Source organism: Hemicordylus capensis, chromosome 4, assembly GCF_027244095.1.
Source record: "Hemicordylus capensis ecotype Gifberg chromosome 4, rHemCap1.1.pri, whole genome shotgun sequence".
In the NCBI taxonomy this organism is placed as follows: Eukaryota; Metazoa; Chordata; class Lepidosauria; order Squamata; family Cordylidae; genus Hemicordylus; species Hemicordylus capensis.
This window is the reverse complement of record NC_069660.1, coordinates 245,206,852-245,225,941: the sequence shown is the minus strand read 5'-3', so window position 1 is coordinate 245,225,941 and position 19,090 is coordinate 245,206,852. Positions and strand designations below refer to the sequence as shown.

General features: G+C 40.7%; 1 protein-coding gene across 3 annotated transcripts in view; it reads right to left on the bottom strand.

The window, feature by feature from the left end:
* Positions 1-19,090, bottom strand: part of MIB1 (MIB E3 ubiquitin protein ligase 1) — a 107,070-nt gene that overhangs the window by 60,139 nt on the left and 27,841 nt on the right. For all 3 annotated transcript variants that reach the window (XM_053243107.1, XM_053243105.1, XM_053243106.1), the window contains exons 2-4: positions 12,773-12,944; positions 12,444-12,573; positions 1,821-1,925 (exon numbers count right to left, since the gene is read on the bottom strand). In XM_053243107.1, the coding sequence (XP_053099082.1) occupies positions 1,821-1,925; positions 12,444-12,573; positions 12,773-12,924 (387 nt within the window). In that variant the 5' untranslated portion in view covers positions 12,925-12,944. The remainder of the gene's footprint in view (positions 1-1,820; positions 1,926-12,443; positions 12,574-12,772; positions 12,945-19,090) is intronic.

Sequence of the window (19,090 nt, the reverse complement as noted above, 5' to 3'; positions counted from 1 at the left end):
CTAGTCCTAAGCCAAACGGCAACCATCTGGTGTTATATCTGAAGCAATTCCCTCTGGGCAAAGGTTGTTCAACACATGCACACTAAAGTGTGAAGCGAGCAGGGTAAGAAGAGTCCTCAATTCATATCATTTGGATCTAAGGGGAGCGAACAAAGGGACAGGTGGTGTATAGGCCAACCATGTGCCGCAGCAGAGATCTCATCTGTTTCTTTATTACTTGGAGGGAGGGGGGAACCAAGTAGTAAACCTGAGGTACTGGCAGATTGTGGCATGAAAAGAACAATAGGGGGAATTGTTCAGGGGGGGAAACAACTGTCTCTCTCCAGCCCCAGCACAGCATCTTCCCAGTGGCTGTTGCTGGTGTCTACTTCAGGTTGTGAGCGCTTTCAGCACAGGGACCATCTTATTTCTTTTTCTATGTAAACTGCTTTTGGAAACAATTTTTTGTTGAAAAGCAGTATATAAATATTTATAATCATTATCATCTGAGCTATACGAACATATGCCAGAGTAATCCTGAAAATGAGAGGCTTTGATGAAACACAATGTACAACACAGGCATACTCATATAAAGAGTGTATCTGTATAGCTGGACTCTCTAAGTTCTGTTTGAGCTGTATGTAAATATTTCTCTGCACAGCGACCGTTAATAAACTGAACTGAGTACATTCTAATGTGTTAAATATATAAACTTGGCAACAATGTGAAAACTCTGCATTTACCAACAAATTACATTTCAATTAATTCTGTCCCAATTCATTGTTATTCAAATCATGCAAAAATGTACATGAATACAACTGACTGTGCTGCTTCCAATCACAAAAAGCATGGCTTTGCCTGAATATGCAACACAAAAACTCTCAAGAAAAGAATAAGATGACAAATGCGACTGTTTCAAAACAGCACGGGCATATTTAAGCACAACATCAACATGACAAGGATAGTATAATTCCAACACACATTTGCATGTATTCACCACAATTTTTATACTGGAATATACAAACTTTTCCAACATAAGAAATGAAACATTCAATTCAAGGGAAAAAGAGAAGCAAAGGACAGCTTGCAAATGAGCAGGTCATTCTATTTGCAAATGGAAAGCAGGAAAAATTTGAAGGTTGATTACAATATATGGGTAATTTCCACAAAGACAGCAGTAAACCTAAATTTCAAAGAAAGGAATGACAACTTCACTAGTGCTAGAGAATATATTTGCCAATATTTTGGGAGATTATATCAAATATCTTCATGTAGTTTACTCAGTCTTACTTAACACATTAAATATTTTATTTTAGTGATAATGCTTATAATCAAATTCACTGGGTGAGACAGAACAATCTCTTCCAATTCTACCTTATAAATTATGTAATTAGAATTTATTACAACTTCTGAAATCAACACGAGAAGTTTACTGCTAAAACTTAAAGTCTACAGAGGGCAAGCAGCATATGAAACTACCCAAGGATTTGATGTTATAAACATTAAACAGAATTGGCATGATGAACTTAAATACTGTTCCATTATCTTCTCATTGAACAATTCCTAACTATCTCAGGCAACCTTTTTACAAGAACATTTGCCACTAAGACTGAGACAGAAGCCAGCTGAAAAGTTTGTCTGCATATTTCATAAACAGAGACCAGACTAATGCATATGCATAAGCCATCTACTGAGCTGGAGGAACAATGATGTGGCTAATAGCATGCAAACTGACAGAAGGACATCACAAAAGAAGATAAATAGCACAGCACAAGCCATTTTTGCTATTCCTCCATTCCCCCACAAAGCAATTTTACTCTTTGTGTTGCTTTATTCCTTACCATGCCCTCAAAGCCAACTCTGTAAAGGTTTTTAGCTCCATTGTCCCATAAAACATATGCTGCACTGTGTGGGCTTGATGCACTCCAGTCCTGGATTTCAGTTACCTAGCAGAGTCAAAGAGAGGGAAATATGTCTATTGAGGGGGGAAGTAAAATCATCTTCATCTACAACCTATAGATAAGAATGTGATAGCAGCATTCTTATTCATCATCAAAACAATTCTAGATCAATTTTTTTCCAACATTTTTATATTTGACTTTCATTAGCAAGTTGTGTTATACCTCAGTTCTAAACATGCTAAGCAGCATCCACACTTTTGGAACAGTGGCATACCATTAGAAAGCAGCTCTTCTGGGGATGGAAGAAGGCCCTTCTTGTTTATGGAAGGAATTTCTCCCAACAGCACGCCACTGCAACAAAGAACTAGATACCACCTATTTGTAAATTACGTTGACTCCAGTGGTATTTACTTGCAAATAAATATTACTTAATGTTCTATTTCATGAAGTAAATATTTATACTATTGGTTCAGTTTCTCTGAAGCAGCTAGGTAAAATTTGAAAGAGGTTTCCTGGCCTACATTCTTAATATTAGTCTTTATTAGAGAAGTGTTCACATAAATATAACTATAAATATATAGTGAAAACCAGTGGGACATAGTTATTCCTGTATACAAACTTGATAGAAAGGATAGGGAGGAGGGCACTGGTGGTTATGTAGCACTCTATGTTAAAGAAGGAATAGAATCTAACCACCTAGAAGGATCAGACAATGTCAGAAACACTGTGGGTGATAATATGAGGACTGAAAAGAAATGTATTATTAGGAACATGCTGTCACCTTCATGATCAAAATGCCAATGGTGACCTGAAGTCGGAGATTATCAAAGAGAGACAGAGTTGCAATAATGGGCAACTTTAATTACCCTCACATAGACTGGATGTTAATTCATGGAATTCACATTCAGGAATTAACGAAGAGGCCAAATTTCAAGATATACTAAATGACTGTGCCTTAGAGCAGTTGATCATGGAACCAACTAGAGAGAAAGCGACCCTGGACTTAATTCTGAGTGGTGCTCAGAACCTGGTGTAAGATGTCATGGAACTGACAGGGAAGAGTGACCATAGTGCGATCAAATTCAGCATACAGAAGAACCTCGTTATTTGTGGTTCCAGGTATCCGCGAGGTGTCTAAGATACCCGTTTCCAGTATCCGTGGATACAAAAGGATTAAAACCTATGCATCCACAGTTCCTAGGGGGTCAGAAGTGGCTGAGGAGGTCACTTCCACCCACCATTTTGTCTAAAGGAGCCAATTTGTGGCTTGTTTCTGGGGAGAAATTGAACTTTCCCCCACAATTTTTCACAGTTTGGGGGGCATTTCATACTTTTGGGAGAGTTCCTGGGCACATGGGTGGATTCTTGAACATATTCAGACCCCACGGAGCATGCCACTGTACGTTTTTTCACCGTTTTTTTTCTGTTTTCTCTTCACCCTGGAACCTAACCCCCTTTCCCATAGACGGAATGCCTCGTTACTTGCGGTTCTGTTCCTTGCAGTAGTAGGTGAAGAACGGAACCCACATGAGTAACAAGGTTCTCCTGTACATGCAAGTGGAGACTTGCCAAGGAATTCAAACAGACACTTTAGAAGAAGAAAATTCTCAAAAGCTAGGGATCTGATGAAAAGAAAGCTGAAAAGGAAAGTCAGAAGGGTCAAATGCATGGAATTATTAAAAACCGTAATAATAGAAGCACAATTAGAATGTATACCAAAAGGAAGAAAAGGTACCACCAAATCCAGGAGAATGCCAGCATGGCTATTAAGTAAAATCAAGAAAGCTATGAAAGACAAGAGACGTCCTTGAGAAAATTGAAGTCCTGCCGAAAGGAGAATAAGAAAACAAACTCTGGCAAAAGAAATACAAGGAGATAGCAAGGGATGCAAAAAGAATGTTTGAACATATGGTTAAAAACATCAAGGGGAGGAGGGAAGAAAAACTTATTTAAATACACCAGAAGCAGGAAACCTGCCAGGGAGTTAGCTGGACCATGAGATGACAAAGGCGTGAAAGGGATGCTTAAGGAGAATAGGGATCTTGCAGAGAAGCTGTTCTTTGCATATGTCTTCACAGCAGAAGATACAGAGCATATACCTGTGCCTGAACTGAGCTGCTCAGGGAGAGAGGCTGAAGCTGAGTCAAGAAGAAGTGACAAGGGATTATGTTCTAAGCCAGCTTGAAAAACAAAATCACCAGAGTCAGATGGCATCTGCCCAAGAGTTCTTAATGAACTCATATGTGAAACTGCTGATCTTCTGGCAAAAATATGTAACTTGTCCCTACAATTAGGCTCTGTGCCAGAGGACTTGAAATAAGCCAGTGTAACAACAATTTACAAAAAAGGATCCAAGAGGGATCTAGGAAATTACTGGCCAGTTAGCTTAACAACTGTTCCAGATAAATTGATGGAAAACATAATTAAAGATAAAATTGTTAAACATACAGAGAACAGGCCTTGCTGAAGTAACACATTGATGGACAGAAAACTAAGGGTAGGAATAAATGAACTATTTTCACAGTGGAGAGATATAAGAAATGGGGTCACCCAGGGATCTGTATTGGGACTAGAACTTTTTTAAATTGTTCATAAATGTAGAAACAGGAGTAAGCAGTGAGGTGGCCAAATTTACAAATGACACTAAACTATTAAGGGTAGTGAAATCCAAAACAGATGGGAAAAATTCTTTTGAAGCTCCTCACAAATTGGTTAAGTGGGCATCAAAATGACAAATGCTGTTGTAATTAAGGGTAAAGTGATGCACATTAGGACAAAAAAACAAGTTGCTCACCTGTAACTAATGATCTGGTAGAGATCCATTGACATCCATAAGAACGGGGTTCCGCATTTGCACAGGTAGAATGCTGCAGCTCATTGTGGCAACCAAGCCCTGCCTCCACATCCACAACGTGCTACTTAAAGGCAGGCCAGCACCATGTTCCTCAGTTCTTGGACAACCACTGTAGAGGACGATCATTTGGAATAAAGTAAGTTCATCGAAGGAGAATAGCATGCACAGTCTGAACGCACATAGCGGGACATTACTGCAGAGGGGTTGTTTGGGAGGGTCTTATGGATGTTGACAAATCTCTGCCAGATCATAAGTTACAGATGAGCAACCTATTTATCTGGATCGAGATCCGTCGAGATCCATAAGAATTGATGTTTAGCTAGCTCTCAATGGAGAAGGGTGAAGTAATAGTTATTGTAACACCAGCTTGAGAATGCCTCTTCCAAAGCTCGCTTTGGCAGCAGAGCGTATGTCTATGGCATAATGCTTGATGAAAGGTAACTCAGTGCACCAAGTAGCTGCTTTACAGATGTCCGTGAAGGTTACCCCTGATAAGTGGGCAGCCGATGAAGCGTAGGCACTGGTAGAGTGGACCTTGATTGCTTCAGGTGGTTTCACAGAAATGCAGGAGCCCATCAGGGCCCTTGTAAGCTACAAAAAAGCACTTGGCAGATCTAAAGTCCTTAGTACAGTCTACGTAATATAAAAGCATTCTGCGCACATTCAAAGAGTGCATCATACATTCAAATACTTCAATTCATTCAAATATTCATTCAAATATTTCAATTCATTCATCATACATTCATCATCACATTCAAAGAGTGCATCATACGCTCTAAAGGTGTAGACAGGTCTATGAAGAATGTAAGGAGAATATCTTGGTTAAGGTGGAAGTCAGACACCACCTTGGGCATAAAGCTGGTGTCCATACACATTAGTACTTTATCAAGATAGATCCTGCTTTATGATGAATCAATCCTCAAAGCCTCTAACGCACTTTGGCGTAAACCTCTAACACATCAAATCCTCTAATGCACTTTGGCGTAATAGCAAGGTGGAAGGCCGTTTTTAAGTTACTAGTTTGATAAATAGTACCCACTGGCTCAAATGGGCTCTGGGTCAATGCTGAGAGGACCAAAGATATGCTCCATGGTTCCAAAGGCATTCAAATAGGTGGGTATACATTCATGAGGCCCTTCAGGAAAGCTCTACTATCTGGGTGAGAAAAGTAAGTCTTGCCATCACAGCCTGGATGTTTGGAAGAAAGTGCTGCCAAATGAATTTTAGAGACACATTATCCAAACCTTGCGGTTTTAAGGTAGTCAAGTAGAGGAGTACATCCTTAGTAGTAGCTTCTTTAGGCTGAAAACCATGCGCTCTGGCATAGATTTTAAGAACACAGCCATTTGCCAAAGTAGTTACACCTGGTGGAAAACTTCCTTCGGTTGAGTAGGATATTATTCAGAAGCCGATTCGCCATGCCATCAGATGGAGTGTGAGTACATCTGGATGCAGGACTTGACCACTGTCTTGAGTTGGGAGATTTAGCTCTTGTGACAGTCTTTGGTACTGGTTTCTAATACCTGTGGAAACCATGGTTGTCTTGGCCACCATGGAGTTACTAAGATGCATGATATTGGAGAAGTAAGAAGATACGCCACAGCACAACTCATCAATTGACGTGGTGGGAACATGTACGGGATCTCCAGAGTCCAGTCTATCTGGAAAGTGTCTCCCAGTGTTTGTGGGTCGTGACCTGCCCTTGAGCAAATAAGTGTGCACTTCGTGTTTCCCGTATAAACAGATCTATGGTGGGACATATCCAGTCATTGAAGAGTGGGGCAATATATTCTGTCTTGATCTCCCACTCATGGTGCTGCTGTTGAGCAAAACTCAGATAATCTGCTAGGATGTTGTCCAGACCTTTTATGTGGATGGCTATTAGGTAAACCTATTGTCTGATGCATCAGTGTCACAGCTGAGGGCTGAGGACACAAAGAGACCTTGACACTGTTCCCCCATGTCGACTGATGTAAGCCAGGGCAGTGGTATTGTCTAGCTGAACTTGCACAACCTTGTTTTGCAGACGTAGTAGGAAGGCCTTTAATGATTAGAAGACAACCAGCAGTTCCAGAAAGTTGATATGCAACTGAGTTTGTTGTGGGTTCCACTTGCCTTGGATTCAATAATTCTCGCAGTGGGCACCCCAACCCAGCAGAGACACATCCATCATTAACCAGATTGACGGAGTCAAAGTTTGAAAAGGATAAAAAGATTACGGCAGTTCATCCACCAAGTAAGGGAGCGAAGTATCTGTTTTAGTATTTCCAGACACTTGCGTTGGCTGTCCACGTTTGAGTGGAAAACTGACAGAAATCAAAGTTGTAGTTTGCGCATTTTCAATTGTGCATAACGCACTACTGTGTTGCAGGACACCATGAGGCCCAAGAGTTGTTGAATGAGTTGAGGTGGCTGCGACGGATTTTGTTGGAATTTGTGGATCAGATCTCTGATACACCCATATCGCTCTGAGAACGCAACTCTCCTTGGTCTTTAGATGTCAGGTTTCAATCATCCAAAAATAGGTAGATTGCTATACCCTGCATCCTCAGATGGGCTACCACTATGGCCATGCATTTAGTAAATACTCTTGGGGCAGTGGAAAGCCCGGAAGTTAAGTCTTGGTATTGGTACACTTGCTCTCCTACATATCAGTAAATACTTTCTATGATGATCTCTTATGCCAATATGAAAATATGTGTCTTTCAGATCCAGTATAGCAAGTGAATTCTCTTGATAAAGAAGCAGTAGGATCTCTTCCAATGCTATCATGCAAAATTTTCCTACACAAACTTGTTTAGGTGGCGCAGATCCTTGATGGGGCTGATCCCGCCATCCCTCTTCGGGAAATGGAAATAACGGGAGTAAAAACCCTCCCACCTGTGTGCCCACCTCACAGGGGTTATTGCACTCTTCTCCAACAACTCCTTCACTTCCTCTTGCAATGACAGGGACGGATGATTGAATTTCATCCCTGAAAAGTTTGAGGTCATTCTGAACTCTATGAGGTATCTCAAGGATATGATTTTCAGGACCCAGCAGTCCAATGTTATGCAGTGCCATACTGAATATTACACTGGGGCATGGCATACCAGCCTGATGGATTTGCATGCTGATGGAAGAGATGAAATTGTGAGGCTGGTGTTGTTGTTCACTTGCCAAGACGTTACTGCCCCTGGTGGTAGGAAGGGTGAGAAGCGCAGAGGTGACGGTGGGCAGTCCTGTTCCTCAAAGATGCTTTTGAGGTTCCGCCTGTTTCATATGCTGAAATGGAGCGGTTTTACCTTTGCCTTGATGATATTGTTTCTTGAAATCACGGCGTTCCTCTTGTCTGAACATGGGCCACTGTCTGGGGTAAGAGCAATTCTTTGAAGCATAGGAAGAATTCGAAGCTGTGGTGAATCAGTTGTCTCACTGAAGAGGCCCTTACCATCAAAAGGTAAGCTCTCAATTTTTTCTTTCATATTGCTTTGAAGAGTAGTGGAGCGAAGCCATGCATGTCTCCGTAGCAAGACTGCTGCCGCCACAGAACCAGATTCTGACTCGACTAGGTGTTCTGCCATGCTCAATTGTTGTCAAGTAAGCGCAGCCAATTTATCCAATCTTTGTTGCTATCTCTTTTTCAATTCCTCTGGTGATAGGGTGTCTAAGTTGCTTTGAAAGGCTTCCCACAGGCCATGATTATACTTTGCTGTGCAAGCCGAATAATTTGCAATTTTAACCGATAGACATGATGTAGAGTATTTTTTCTCCCTGAAAGATCCAACTTTCTCCCCTCGTTGTCTGCAGGAGTGGTGTGACGCCATCCGGATTTTGTCGAGGTAGCACAGTCAATGACCAGAGAGTTAGGAGCAGGATGCTTTAGCAGGTAGGTATTTTCTTTCTCGTGGATACAATACAAACTCTCTAAGAGCTTGGAAGTTGGGGTCGATGTATGGATGATTTCCCAAGAACACTTTGCTGCCCTGGAGGTAGCTGGGAGAACCAGCAGAGCCACAGGCTGAGATGACTGAGACTTCACCATGAAGTTGTAGACAGGATCATCTATGGTGGCTAGGTCAGATTTCAGGTCTAAACCCAGAGCCTCTGCCATTTCCTTAACATGTTTATGGTAGGCTTTCATTTCTTCATTAAGGGAAACATAGGTAGAAGGAGGCACATCAGTAGGTGGATGCATCAAATTGTCTGGATTTTCTGGGTCCAAATTGAAGTTGGATGAACCATGATGATCCAACAGAGATCCAGTTGGGGAGTGTGGGATTGTTTGAGTCTCAATAGTAGATTTTACAGGTGGCAGAAGCAGAGACAGTGTTTGAGTCCCCACAGCCAAGCATAGAGGTTTTTATGGCAGAGGGATTGTCTGAGTTACCGCTGACACTAGAGACACAGGTGGTGAAGTAGGGGTCTGAGTTGTTACAGAAGCTTATCTAATAGGCCTGCTCGGCAAGGCAGGAGCATCTCCAATCACGTGTTCACTGGACGAACGTGTGCCAACAAAGAGGATGATAGGACTTCAAAGGAACCATTTTCCAAGGTCTCCCTTCCCGAAAATCATATGGAAAGCCAGGAGAGGAAGTTAACATAGTAAGCATTGATCCCGAAGCCAAAGTGCATGAGAAACTGCAGGAGTGCCAAGCAGAGGGACCCTCCAATTGGTCAGCAGATAGAGTTTAAGACGGCTGGTCAACTGAACAAGTAGTAGCAGACCCTGTTGGTGTAGGCATGGTTATGAGAAGAAACCCTTTGAATGGTATCGATAGTAATGTGCGTGCCATGGAGGGATCCAAACAGGCAGCTCTATCTGAATCCTCTTCATTGACGTTGAATGTCGGCGTCAGTATCTTACACCAGAAGGAAGCCATCTCAATGCTGACAACACTGGTGTACACAGTGTTGACATTGCAGCTGGAAACTAAGAACTGGAAACTAAGAAGGTGTCTTCTCAGCGTCAATCAAGAGGCATCGATGGAGCCAAGGGTGTCAAAGCTGGAGACAGAGATCGAGCCCTCGACGCCGACTGTGTCAGTGTCAAAGAGTAGTCGGCATTGAGAGACTCTTGTGGTTCCAGCATCTTCTTCGAAGAGGTCGATGTCAAGGGGCCAATACTGTGGGCAACCAACAACTTTGAGGCCCATACACAGTTCGATGCCAGCTGCTGTAGGTCCAACGGCGATGGAGTTTTGTCTTTGGTTAAGACTTTGGTTTTAGACTTCTTCGGTTTTGGTGTCAATGGAACTTCCAAAGTTGTCTGCTTGGTCTTGGACTTCGAGTGTCTGAACCTCGAATTCACACCCGAAGGCGACTTAGGGCTCCTGAAAGCTGTAGACTTCGAAGCCGATGCTGATCAAAGCCGATGTTTTCAATGTTGAGACCATTTTCAATGGTGATTTAAATATTAACGTTGATGTGTGAGGCTCACCCAGAGTTCAAGGATTTAACATCTCGTTATAAATGGCAGCGCAAAGCCTCGGAGCCCAATTCTTGAATGTCTGCTTGGAGAAAGACAGACATATACTGCAAGAGGAGACGTTATGCTCCTCACCAAGCAAGATGAAGCACAAATCAAGGAGGTCCTTAGAGGCAAGTTTAACATTACAGCCCTCACACCTCTTAAAACTCTTTTTTGTCAGCCATAATTGATAAGCGAATAGCGTCATCCAAAGTCTGTTCCAAAAGTAAAATACCACCAACGTAGTCTGGAAGCCAAGATCAAGTCAATAACCAAAATAACAGTCCTTAAAAAAAAAAAAAAAGGGATCATCTCACGAAGAAAATTTGAAGACCTTTGTCTGATGAGGAGCAACAGACCGAGGTCCAAATGCAACAGCAGTTGGAAAAGAACTGAGGAACCTGACGCCAGCCTGCCTTTAAATAGCACGCTGTGGGTGTGGAGGTGGGGCTTGGTCACCACGACGAGCTGCGGCATTCTACCGTGAGGGTCCTGCGCAGGCACAGAATCCCATTCTTATGGATCTTGACAGATCTCGATCCAGATTCCCAACTTCACATATACACTGATGACGTCTGAGCTGTTGGTGACTGACAAGGAAAGTGATCTTGGGGTCACAGTGGACAGCTCTTTGAAAACATCAACTCTGTGTGCTACAGCTGTGAAAAAAGGTAAATTCCATGCTAGGGATCATTAGGAAGGGGACTGAAAATAAAACCACTAGTATTATAATACCTTTATTCAAGTCTTTGGTGCATCCACATTTGAATATTGTATACAGTATTGGTCACCATTATCTGAAAAATATTATAGAAGGTGCAGAAGAGGGAAACCGAAATAAACAGGTGCCTAAAGCACCTTCCTTACGAGATAGGACTTTTTAGTTTAGCAAAAAAAGCAACTAAGGGGAGACATGACAAAAGTTTATTAAATTATGCATGGTTTGGAGAGCGTGGATAGAGAGAGGTTCTTCCTCTCAACACTAGAACCAGAAGCCATCCCATGAAACTGATTGATAGGAAATTTGGGGTCAAGAAAAGGAAGTACTTTTTCAGACAACATATAATTAAATCTATGGAATTCTCTGCTATGCAATGTGGTGATGGCCAGCAGCTTGGACAGCTTTAGCAAATCTAAAGCCATCCAAGGGATTAGGCAAATTCACAAAGGGCAAATCTATCGGTGGCTACCAGCCTTAATACTACAGGCTACCTTCAGATTCAGTGGCTAGATGCCTTCAAGTAAAAGTTGGAGGAGAGCAATAGCAGGAGAAGGGGCGTCCTTTCATCTCCAACAGGATGCAAGACTAGATAGGCCTTGATCCTGATCTAGCAAGATTCTTCTTATGAACTAATCAGATAACCTTGGGAAGACAATCAACCCACAGAGGTGTTAAGGTCATGCAGCAAGTTACAATTGAGAGGTAAAGTTTCCCACTCTTGCTGCTCAGCCAACTATCCGTCCTTCCACCATCACACCCTTTTCTAAAGTCAGAAAGAGTGCTGCAGGGAAAGTACAGCTGTATCTCTTATCCTTTTAAGATGAAGAAATGCTGCCCTGCAACAGTCACAGAAAAGCTTGGAGAATGCTTACTGCACAACCCACTAATGAGGAGCTCCAGCACAGGGGGAAAAGATGAGTAGCTTTCACATCCCCACTTCTGAGGCAGAGAGGAGCAAGCATGTCAGCCTAGTACCCTTTTCAGCTCAAGGCTAGGAGCACTGAGGGGTAAATGTCATCCATTTAATATTTAGCAATTGTCATTTCAAAAATAAAAATCAGCTAAAAGCACTCATGCTTTTCTCATACACAAACACAGACAAATGCTTCTCTTTTTGGGAAAGATACAAAAAGTGAATACTACATAACTTATAAACAATGGACAGATTCAGGCATAATGTGGAACCTCTGTTAAAACTGGGCTGGGGGAGAAGTCTCCTCACTTCCTATCCCCATGTGAGTGCCCACTTCCTAAGTTAAATTAAGCCAGGAACCGACCAATTTTAACCTAGAGAGAAAATGAAAGCTCATGCTGGAAAAGGAGAGGAGCGATATGCCCCAAACTCACATATATTGTGAGGAGCTCAGCTTTAACTGATGTTCGGTGTGATGCCTGAACTGGCCCAATAAGTAAAATAACCCTCTGGTTGAGAAACACTAGTCTTGAACCCCATCACCCACACATTTAACAACAGACACAGGTAACTATGGTGACATGCTTCAACTCTGGAGCTCTTTTTGAGGTACTATGAACTCTTACTTTGCCCCTACGCCCGTTGCCACCATCTTGATCTTCCCATTGCCAATCAACGCCTCGTACTACCCTGGCACCTGTGAAGATTCCTCTTGCAGTTATTTTCTTTGATTTACGACGTGACTCCAGTAATACTCTAAAATGTAATGCCAAGCAATATGTTAAAGAATGGCCAGAGCAACAATAAATTGTTGAATATAACATTTCTTGATTTTCAGTTATTAAAGGAGCTTAAATTTAAATGCATTGAACACCTCAACATTCAGGAGCAATGAAAAGTCTTTTTTATTATAACTAGATTTTTTTATTAGAATGTGAACAAATCAAAAAGCTACCGTTCACTTCCTGGTGTAGTTATTCTGTAAAAGCGATGTCTTAGATGATGTTTATCCCCATGATAACACACTGTGCACAAGTCATAATTGGTACATTCTGCACACTTCCAGCGAATACCAATTATTGGTTGCTGGCGACAAGTATCACACATCGTTCCATCATGCTTAATACCTGTAAAAGGAGCAAAATTAGAACATTTTATAATGTTTGTATAACTTTGCTTACATAAGCATACAATACATGTACTGATTTGTGTGGGGGGAAAGACTAACAGCATCATTTTAATAGCTTCTTAAAACAATCTTCAAAATGTCAGCATTAATTATTCAATTTATCATATATCAGGTAGAGCTGGGAGATACTCTTGCCTGAAACCTTAGAGAACCACTGACAGTCAGTTTAGACAATACTGAGCTAGATGGACCAATTGTATGACTTAGTACAAGGCAACTTCCTATGTTCCTATTTAACCATAAGTTTGCATTAGAAAACACTAATTTTGCATAGAAGCTGATATGGCTGCAACCTGCACAAGAGATATTTCAGGATCATCATGGATAACTCATTAAAAACATCAGTGAGCTTCAACAGTGTAATATTCAGTAATGGCGGTTATCAATTGCTTCTAATAGAACAGCCAGTTCTATTAGAAGCAACCATATCTTTATAATATTTGGGAAAATTTACAGAATTCTAGCTGTCCATCTCAAAGACTGTCACAGAGCTGGAACAAGCACAGAAAGGGTTAAAGTAAGGGAGCACTAAATGGTTAAAGTAAGGGAGCACCTTCCACATGAAGGCCAATTTGTTTTTTAGACGAGTAAGCTGAGACATTATATCGGTTTATAGAACTATGAATAATGTGGAGAAAATTGGTAGAGAAATTTCTCCATCATACTAATAGAACCTGGGATCACTCCAAGTAGATTCACAATAAGTTCAGCACAAACACAATAATCCTTCTAAGGAATTTACTGCCACAATATGTAGCTTTTTCTTTTTCTTTTTTAAGGATTAGAGAAACTCATGGAGGATAGGTTTATCAACCACTCTTCCACCCTGAGCAGTAGTGTACTGAAGGGGTGGGGAATAAAAGACTGACGCTTATTTATTTATTTATTTATTTATTTGAAATGATGAATAAAGTTTCCATGTTCAGAGGCAACATACTTCTAAACACTGATTACGAAGAACAATCAACAGGGAAATACATTTTTATCTCCTACTTGCAAGAGTCCCAATGATGTCTGATTGGCCACTGTTGGAAACAAATTGCTGCCTTAAAGAGACCCTTGGTCTGATCCAGTCTGGCATGTCTAGATATGTGGGGTTCCAAGTTTTCTGGAAAATTATACCTTTCCGCCCCATTGAAAGTTTACGATTTCTAAAAATTCATTGTTTCTTTAAATTCACTAGTAACAATGAAAGGATGCCAATGCATTATACAGACTTGGAAGCTTCAAAGCTGTAATTAATGTTTTTCAGATGATTGTTCCTAGGAAGGACGTGAGAGAATGCTTATATGTTTTATTGATGTATTGAGTATTCCAATAAAAAATAATTTATTTCCATATAAAGCTTTGAATGTTTCAGTGTAATGTTTGAATCATATGACGTGTCTTCATTGATTTCCACCCCTCAAATATTTCAATTCAACTACTTGGCTACTTGAAAAATTGAGATAGAGGGGGCAATTAATACGTTGTTTATGCAAATAGAAAAAAGTTCTGAATGGAAAACATTTCTGGATATCCCCCCACCACAAGAAAAAAATGCAGAAATTTTCCCAATTCAAAGTTTCCTAGAAAATCCACATCTCTGGCCATGTCCTATGTTCTCAGATGTATTAAGCTCAACTAAGTGGATCAAACTTATAATTTGCCAACCAGCATCCAGTGTGCATTGATTTAAATCAAGGCAATGTAAATCACCAAAAGAAAACCCTGGTTTAAATAAAAGTGATACTTATTTAAAGTACCTAAAGTATTTAAAGTTTACCTTGATACTTTTTCATGTATTTCAAATCTTAAAATTAAAATAAATTTATTTTAGAGCATTTACAACATCTAGGAAAATATATCTAATTTGATCATTTGATTCCTACTAATTTACAAAATATTATGTAATACCCAACTTTTAATGCAATGCATCTGCAGTGGCCCAGACCATACCACCCAAAAAAGAAACCCAGCCTCTGACTTTGCAAATGTTACTTTAGTCTGCTTAGAAACAGGGACTAAAAGCCGAGAATTTTCTACAAGCAAGATCTGGTAGCTACTGGGTAGACTAGAGCCATTTTCATGAGATAAAACTGAAATGAATACTTGTGTCTGACTGGTAGGTGACTCAACTTGTGTGACAGAACCATTAATTCATTTTTAGGAGACTTTTAAACATGGTGTAGCATGTTTGTGATGAGATTTAATATTAATTATGTTATTTTTTTACATGAGAATCTGAAACTTAGTATTTTATTTAAATTAAAAATCTTTTAATTTTTAAAAAAACATTAATTGTTATCCATCCTGCCAGCATCCCTTTCCCAGGAACTAACTTCTAAGAAAGTAGGAAATGACTTTGTGACAACAAAATTGACAAACCAAAAAATAGTATGTAACAAGCACTTTTTTCCAAAAACCTTTGAAGGGACTTCCAAACAATAACATGCACATATATGAAGGAAATATCAGTGGAAGCCAATAGACCATGGAAGTTTATTCTCGACAACTTAAATATCTATATTTATTTATCATATTTTAATACCGCCTGATATATATATCTCTAGGCAGTGTACAAAATTTTAAATATTTAAAAGTAACAAATTAAAATACATGACAATAAAAACAATAGAATAAAATTATTAAAACAAGTTTTTAAAAATTATTTAAAAGCCTGAAATAACAGGAGGTTCTTCCTGAATATATAGGACATATTGCAGCTTAGAGATCACCAAAAAATTATAGAACATTTTCCTTTCCCAAAGAGTACACATTTACTTTACTTTATGTAGTTTCAACTTTTAGTCAATACAGATAGAAGGTCAAAATGACTTGCCAGTCTGGAGAAAATTTCACAGATTAGCATACTATTTCAGTATGATTCCATTTCAGTACGTTCTCTGTATGTTGAAATGCAAGGAGTGTTTTTTTGCTGAACATAATAAGCACCCTTTCCCCCTGCTGAGGGAGATTTGTCAGGAGCATTTTTCACCAGTGCTCCAGCATCTGTACTGGCTTCTTATAGCAAAATAGATATGATTCAATGTAATTGTGTAACAAGCTCTAAATGGTTTGGTTTTAAATATCTATGAACACATGAAGATCCCTTCACAGACACAGGCCTAGAAGACAGTATTAAGCTAGGTGAACCAATAGTCTGTCTGACTCATTATGACAGACCATTGGTTCATCTAGCTTAATACTGTCTACTAGGCCTGTGTCTCAGAATGACCGATTCCGATAAATATATACCACCACACCCCAGTACCACACAAAGACAGGTGCTTCCAGCACGGCCAACTCCACCCAGCACTTGCCATTTCTGGTGCCAGAGGAGTGTATTCTACATATCTGGAGCCAAGGAGAATCTAGGAAGTGGCCCCAGCAAAAAAAAATAGCAGGTACTATGTGGAACTGGCCACTCTGGGAGTGTACGCCTCCATGCAGCACCAGGTTAGTTGTATACATTTATTGAAATTGCACATTATGACACAGGCCTACTGTCTATGCTGATTGGTGGCAGCTGTCCATGGTTTTAGACAGTGATCTCTCCCAGCCCTACCTAGAAATGCCAAGGATTTAGGGATGTGCCTGAACCATGGTTCAAGCACTTTAAGAAAAGGGGACAGAGAACTTTAAAAGTTCCCAGCAGGAAGCAGAACGGGTGGTGGTGAGCCGGTAAGGGCCTGCTCTCCACTGCCCCACTCTGCTTCCTGCTGGGGGGCGGTATCCCAATAACCCCCCACACGGTGCCAGCACACATACAAAGTCACTCAACTATTAGGACAAATTAAAACCTAGAGTGGTTTTTAATTTATGTCTATTTATTTATTTAACAGTTTTTGCTACATATGTACTCTTACAAATGGCAACAAGTAAACAAAGTACTCAAAGAAATCAAATTCAAATCGAATTAATAAATCCAAACTGAATTAATAAGACACTCCAAGGTAGCTTTGCACAGATGTTGTTACTTTAGGTAGATATGTACAGTTAGAGATCATTAGACTCTCTAGCTAAGTACTACCTACTTAGACTAGCAGAAGCGCCTTAAAGTCTCAGCCAAGTAGCCCTTCCTAGTCATGCTATCCAAAATCCTTTAAACAAATATGCCAGGATTGAACCGATCTATTGTATCTATTTTATTCATGTTGTGAGCTGCCCCAAGCAGAAGTATACTGGAGGGACAGGGTATAAATATTTTAAACAAGCAAACAAACAAACCTGGGACTTCTACACATCTCTCTTGTATTAAGTCTCCTAAAACACCATGCAGGTCTGCACTGCAAGAACTGCAATGGAAATGCAATTAATGGACAAAATAGTGGAATTCAGAATAGTTGGGATAGACAGAAATATTACTCTGAAAAACTTAATGTATCTGAAATTCATCTAGGAAAGTTATGGGAATTCAGCTTTGTCCATGGTGCAGATTATTCGAGAGAAGCAGAGCGGGCAGGTGCGTGTGTCCATGCTTTCACATTCAGCTTCAATTCATTCAGATACAGTAATTCAAGCTAAACATGGTAACAATAACTGTAGCTGCAGCTCTACTTCAAAAACACAGAGATAAACAGTGACCCTGCTTTAGAAAATGTCAAGCACTGAGGGCAGCTATGCAGCACCTCTGTTCCACATGTAATCCACACTGCCAGACCAGAGAGGCTGATTACTTGTGGGAAAGTTAAGAGATCCTCTAAACAGAGGCCAATGCTTGCTTACTGTTCTCCCAAACTCTTGCCCTATGGGTAAATGTTGCTGTTAAGAATTGACAGCATTCGTCATTAGGTGGTGCATTTGAGTTACCAACAGGGTGCCCAGGCATGTATACTAATGTTCATCTTCCAACTTCATCTGTCCTGTGTAAAGATGTGAAGCTGTTCTAAGTAGGCCATCTCTCAATGGCACAAAGTTAAGGCTACAATTAAACTTATTACCACAGTAGGGAAGAACTGTAGCCTAGTGACTGAGGGCATGCTTTGCACTCATAAGGGTCCAGCTTCAATCCCTGACATCTCGGGAGCTAGCTAGGAAAGACCCTTGCCTGCAATCCTACAAAACCACTGCCAATCAATACAGAGTTAGATGAACCAAGTCACTGACTCTGTATAAGGCAGCTGCATATGTTCAAACTTATTGGATCTTACTTCTGAGTAAAAATGCATGGAACCAGGCTCCACTAGTGAATAAGATACATAATTTGAGGAAAATAAAAAGCCAGCAGTATTTTAAATGACTGAGTGGGACAACATATAAACAATGCATTCTCATTGTTTATTAAGAGGAATATAATCTGTAAGTACAAATGATATAAAATTTCTATCATACCACAGGCACCATGAATATTACAATAACCTAGACATTTAGCATCTTCATTTCCCAGTAGTGTTTAAATGGCTACAAGAAATGCAGATTCACTTCCTCTATGCTAAGAACTGAACAATGGGCACCTCCCGGACTAAGCAGCATTAGTTCAAGAACAAATGCAAACGTTCTCCACACATTTTTAAAGGATACTGACCACATAAGCAATCAGCAGCCCAAGGAAGAGTGCTCCAAAACGCCTGATTGTTTCTGTAGCAATACTGTACAACCACACCACTAAAAACTTTCCAAAACAAAAAAGATGTTGAGGTCATGCCTGTTGAGGCAAGACACGTCTACTGCTAGATGAAAGATTCTCCGCATACAGCACCTGCCTCCATTTCGAGTCTAAGGCTGCAATCCTATCCTTACTCACCTGGGAGTAAGCCCCACTAGAGACAGCAGAATGTGCTCCCATGGAAAGGTGCATAGGATTAGGCTGTAACCGCCACCTCCAATCCTCGAAGCAAGGTCCAAGAAAACCAAGGGTACTTTCTTGAAATGCAGTTTGGGAGGCGGCGGGGGGGGGCAACACCTGCCTACCCCTTTTCGAAGGGAGTCCTCCAACTGACTGAGAATTAGTGCAAGTCTACTCTGGCCCCTGAAGTGCCCCCCCCCCCAGGCGGCTGAGGCGCCTCTCGTCCCCCGATCGGCTCCCGCAACAGGCTTTGCCCCTCCCCAGAGGAAGGTCGGGAGGACCCCTGTTTGCAGCCGGCGACCGGAGGGCTGGCAACT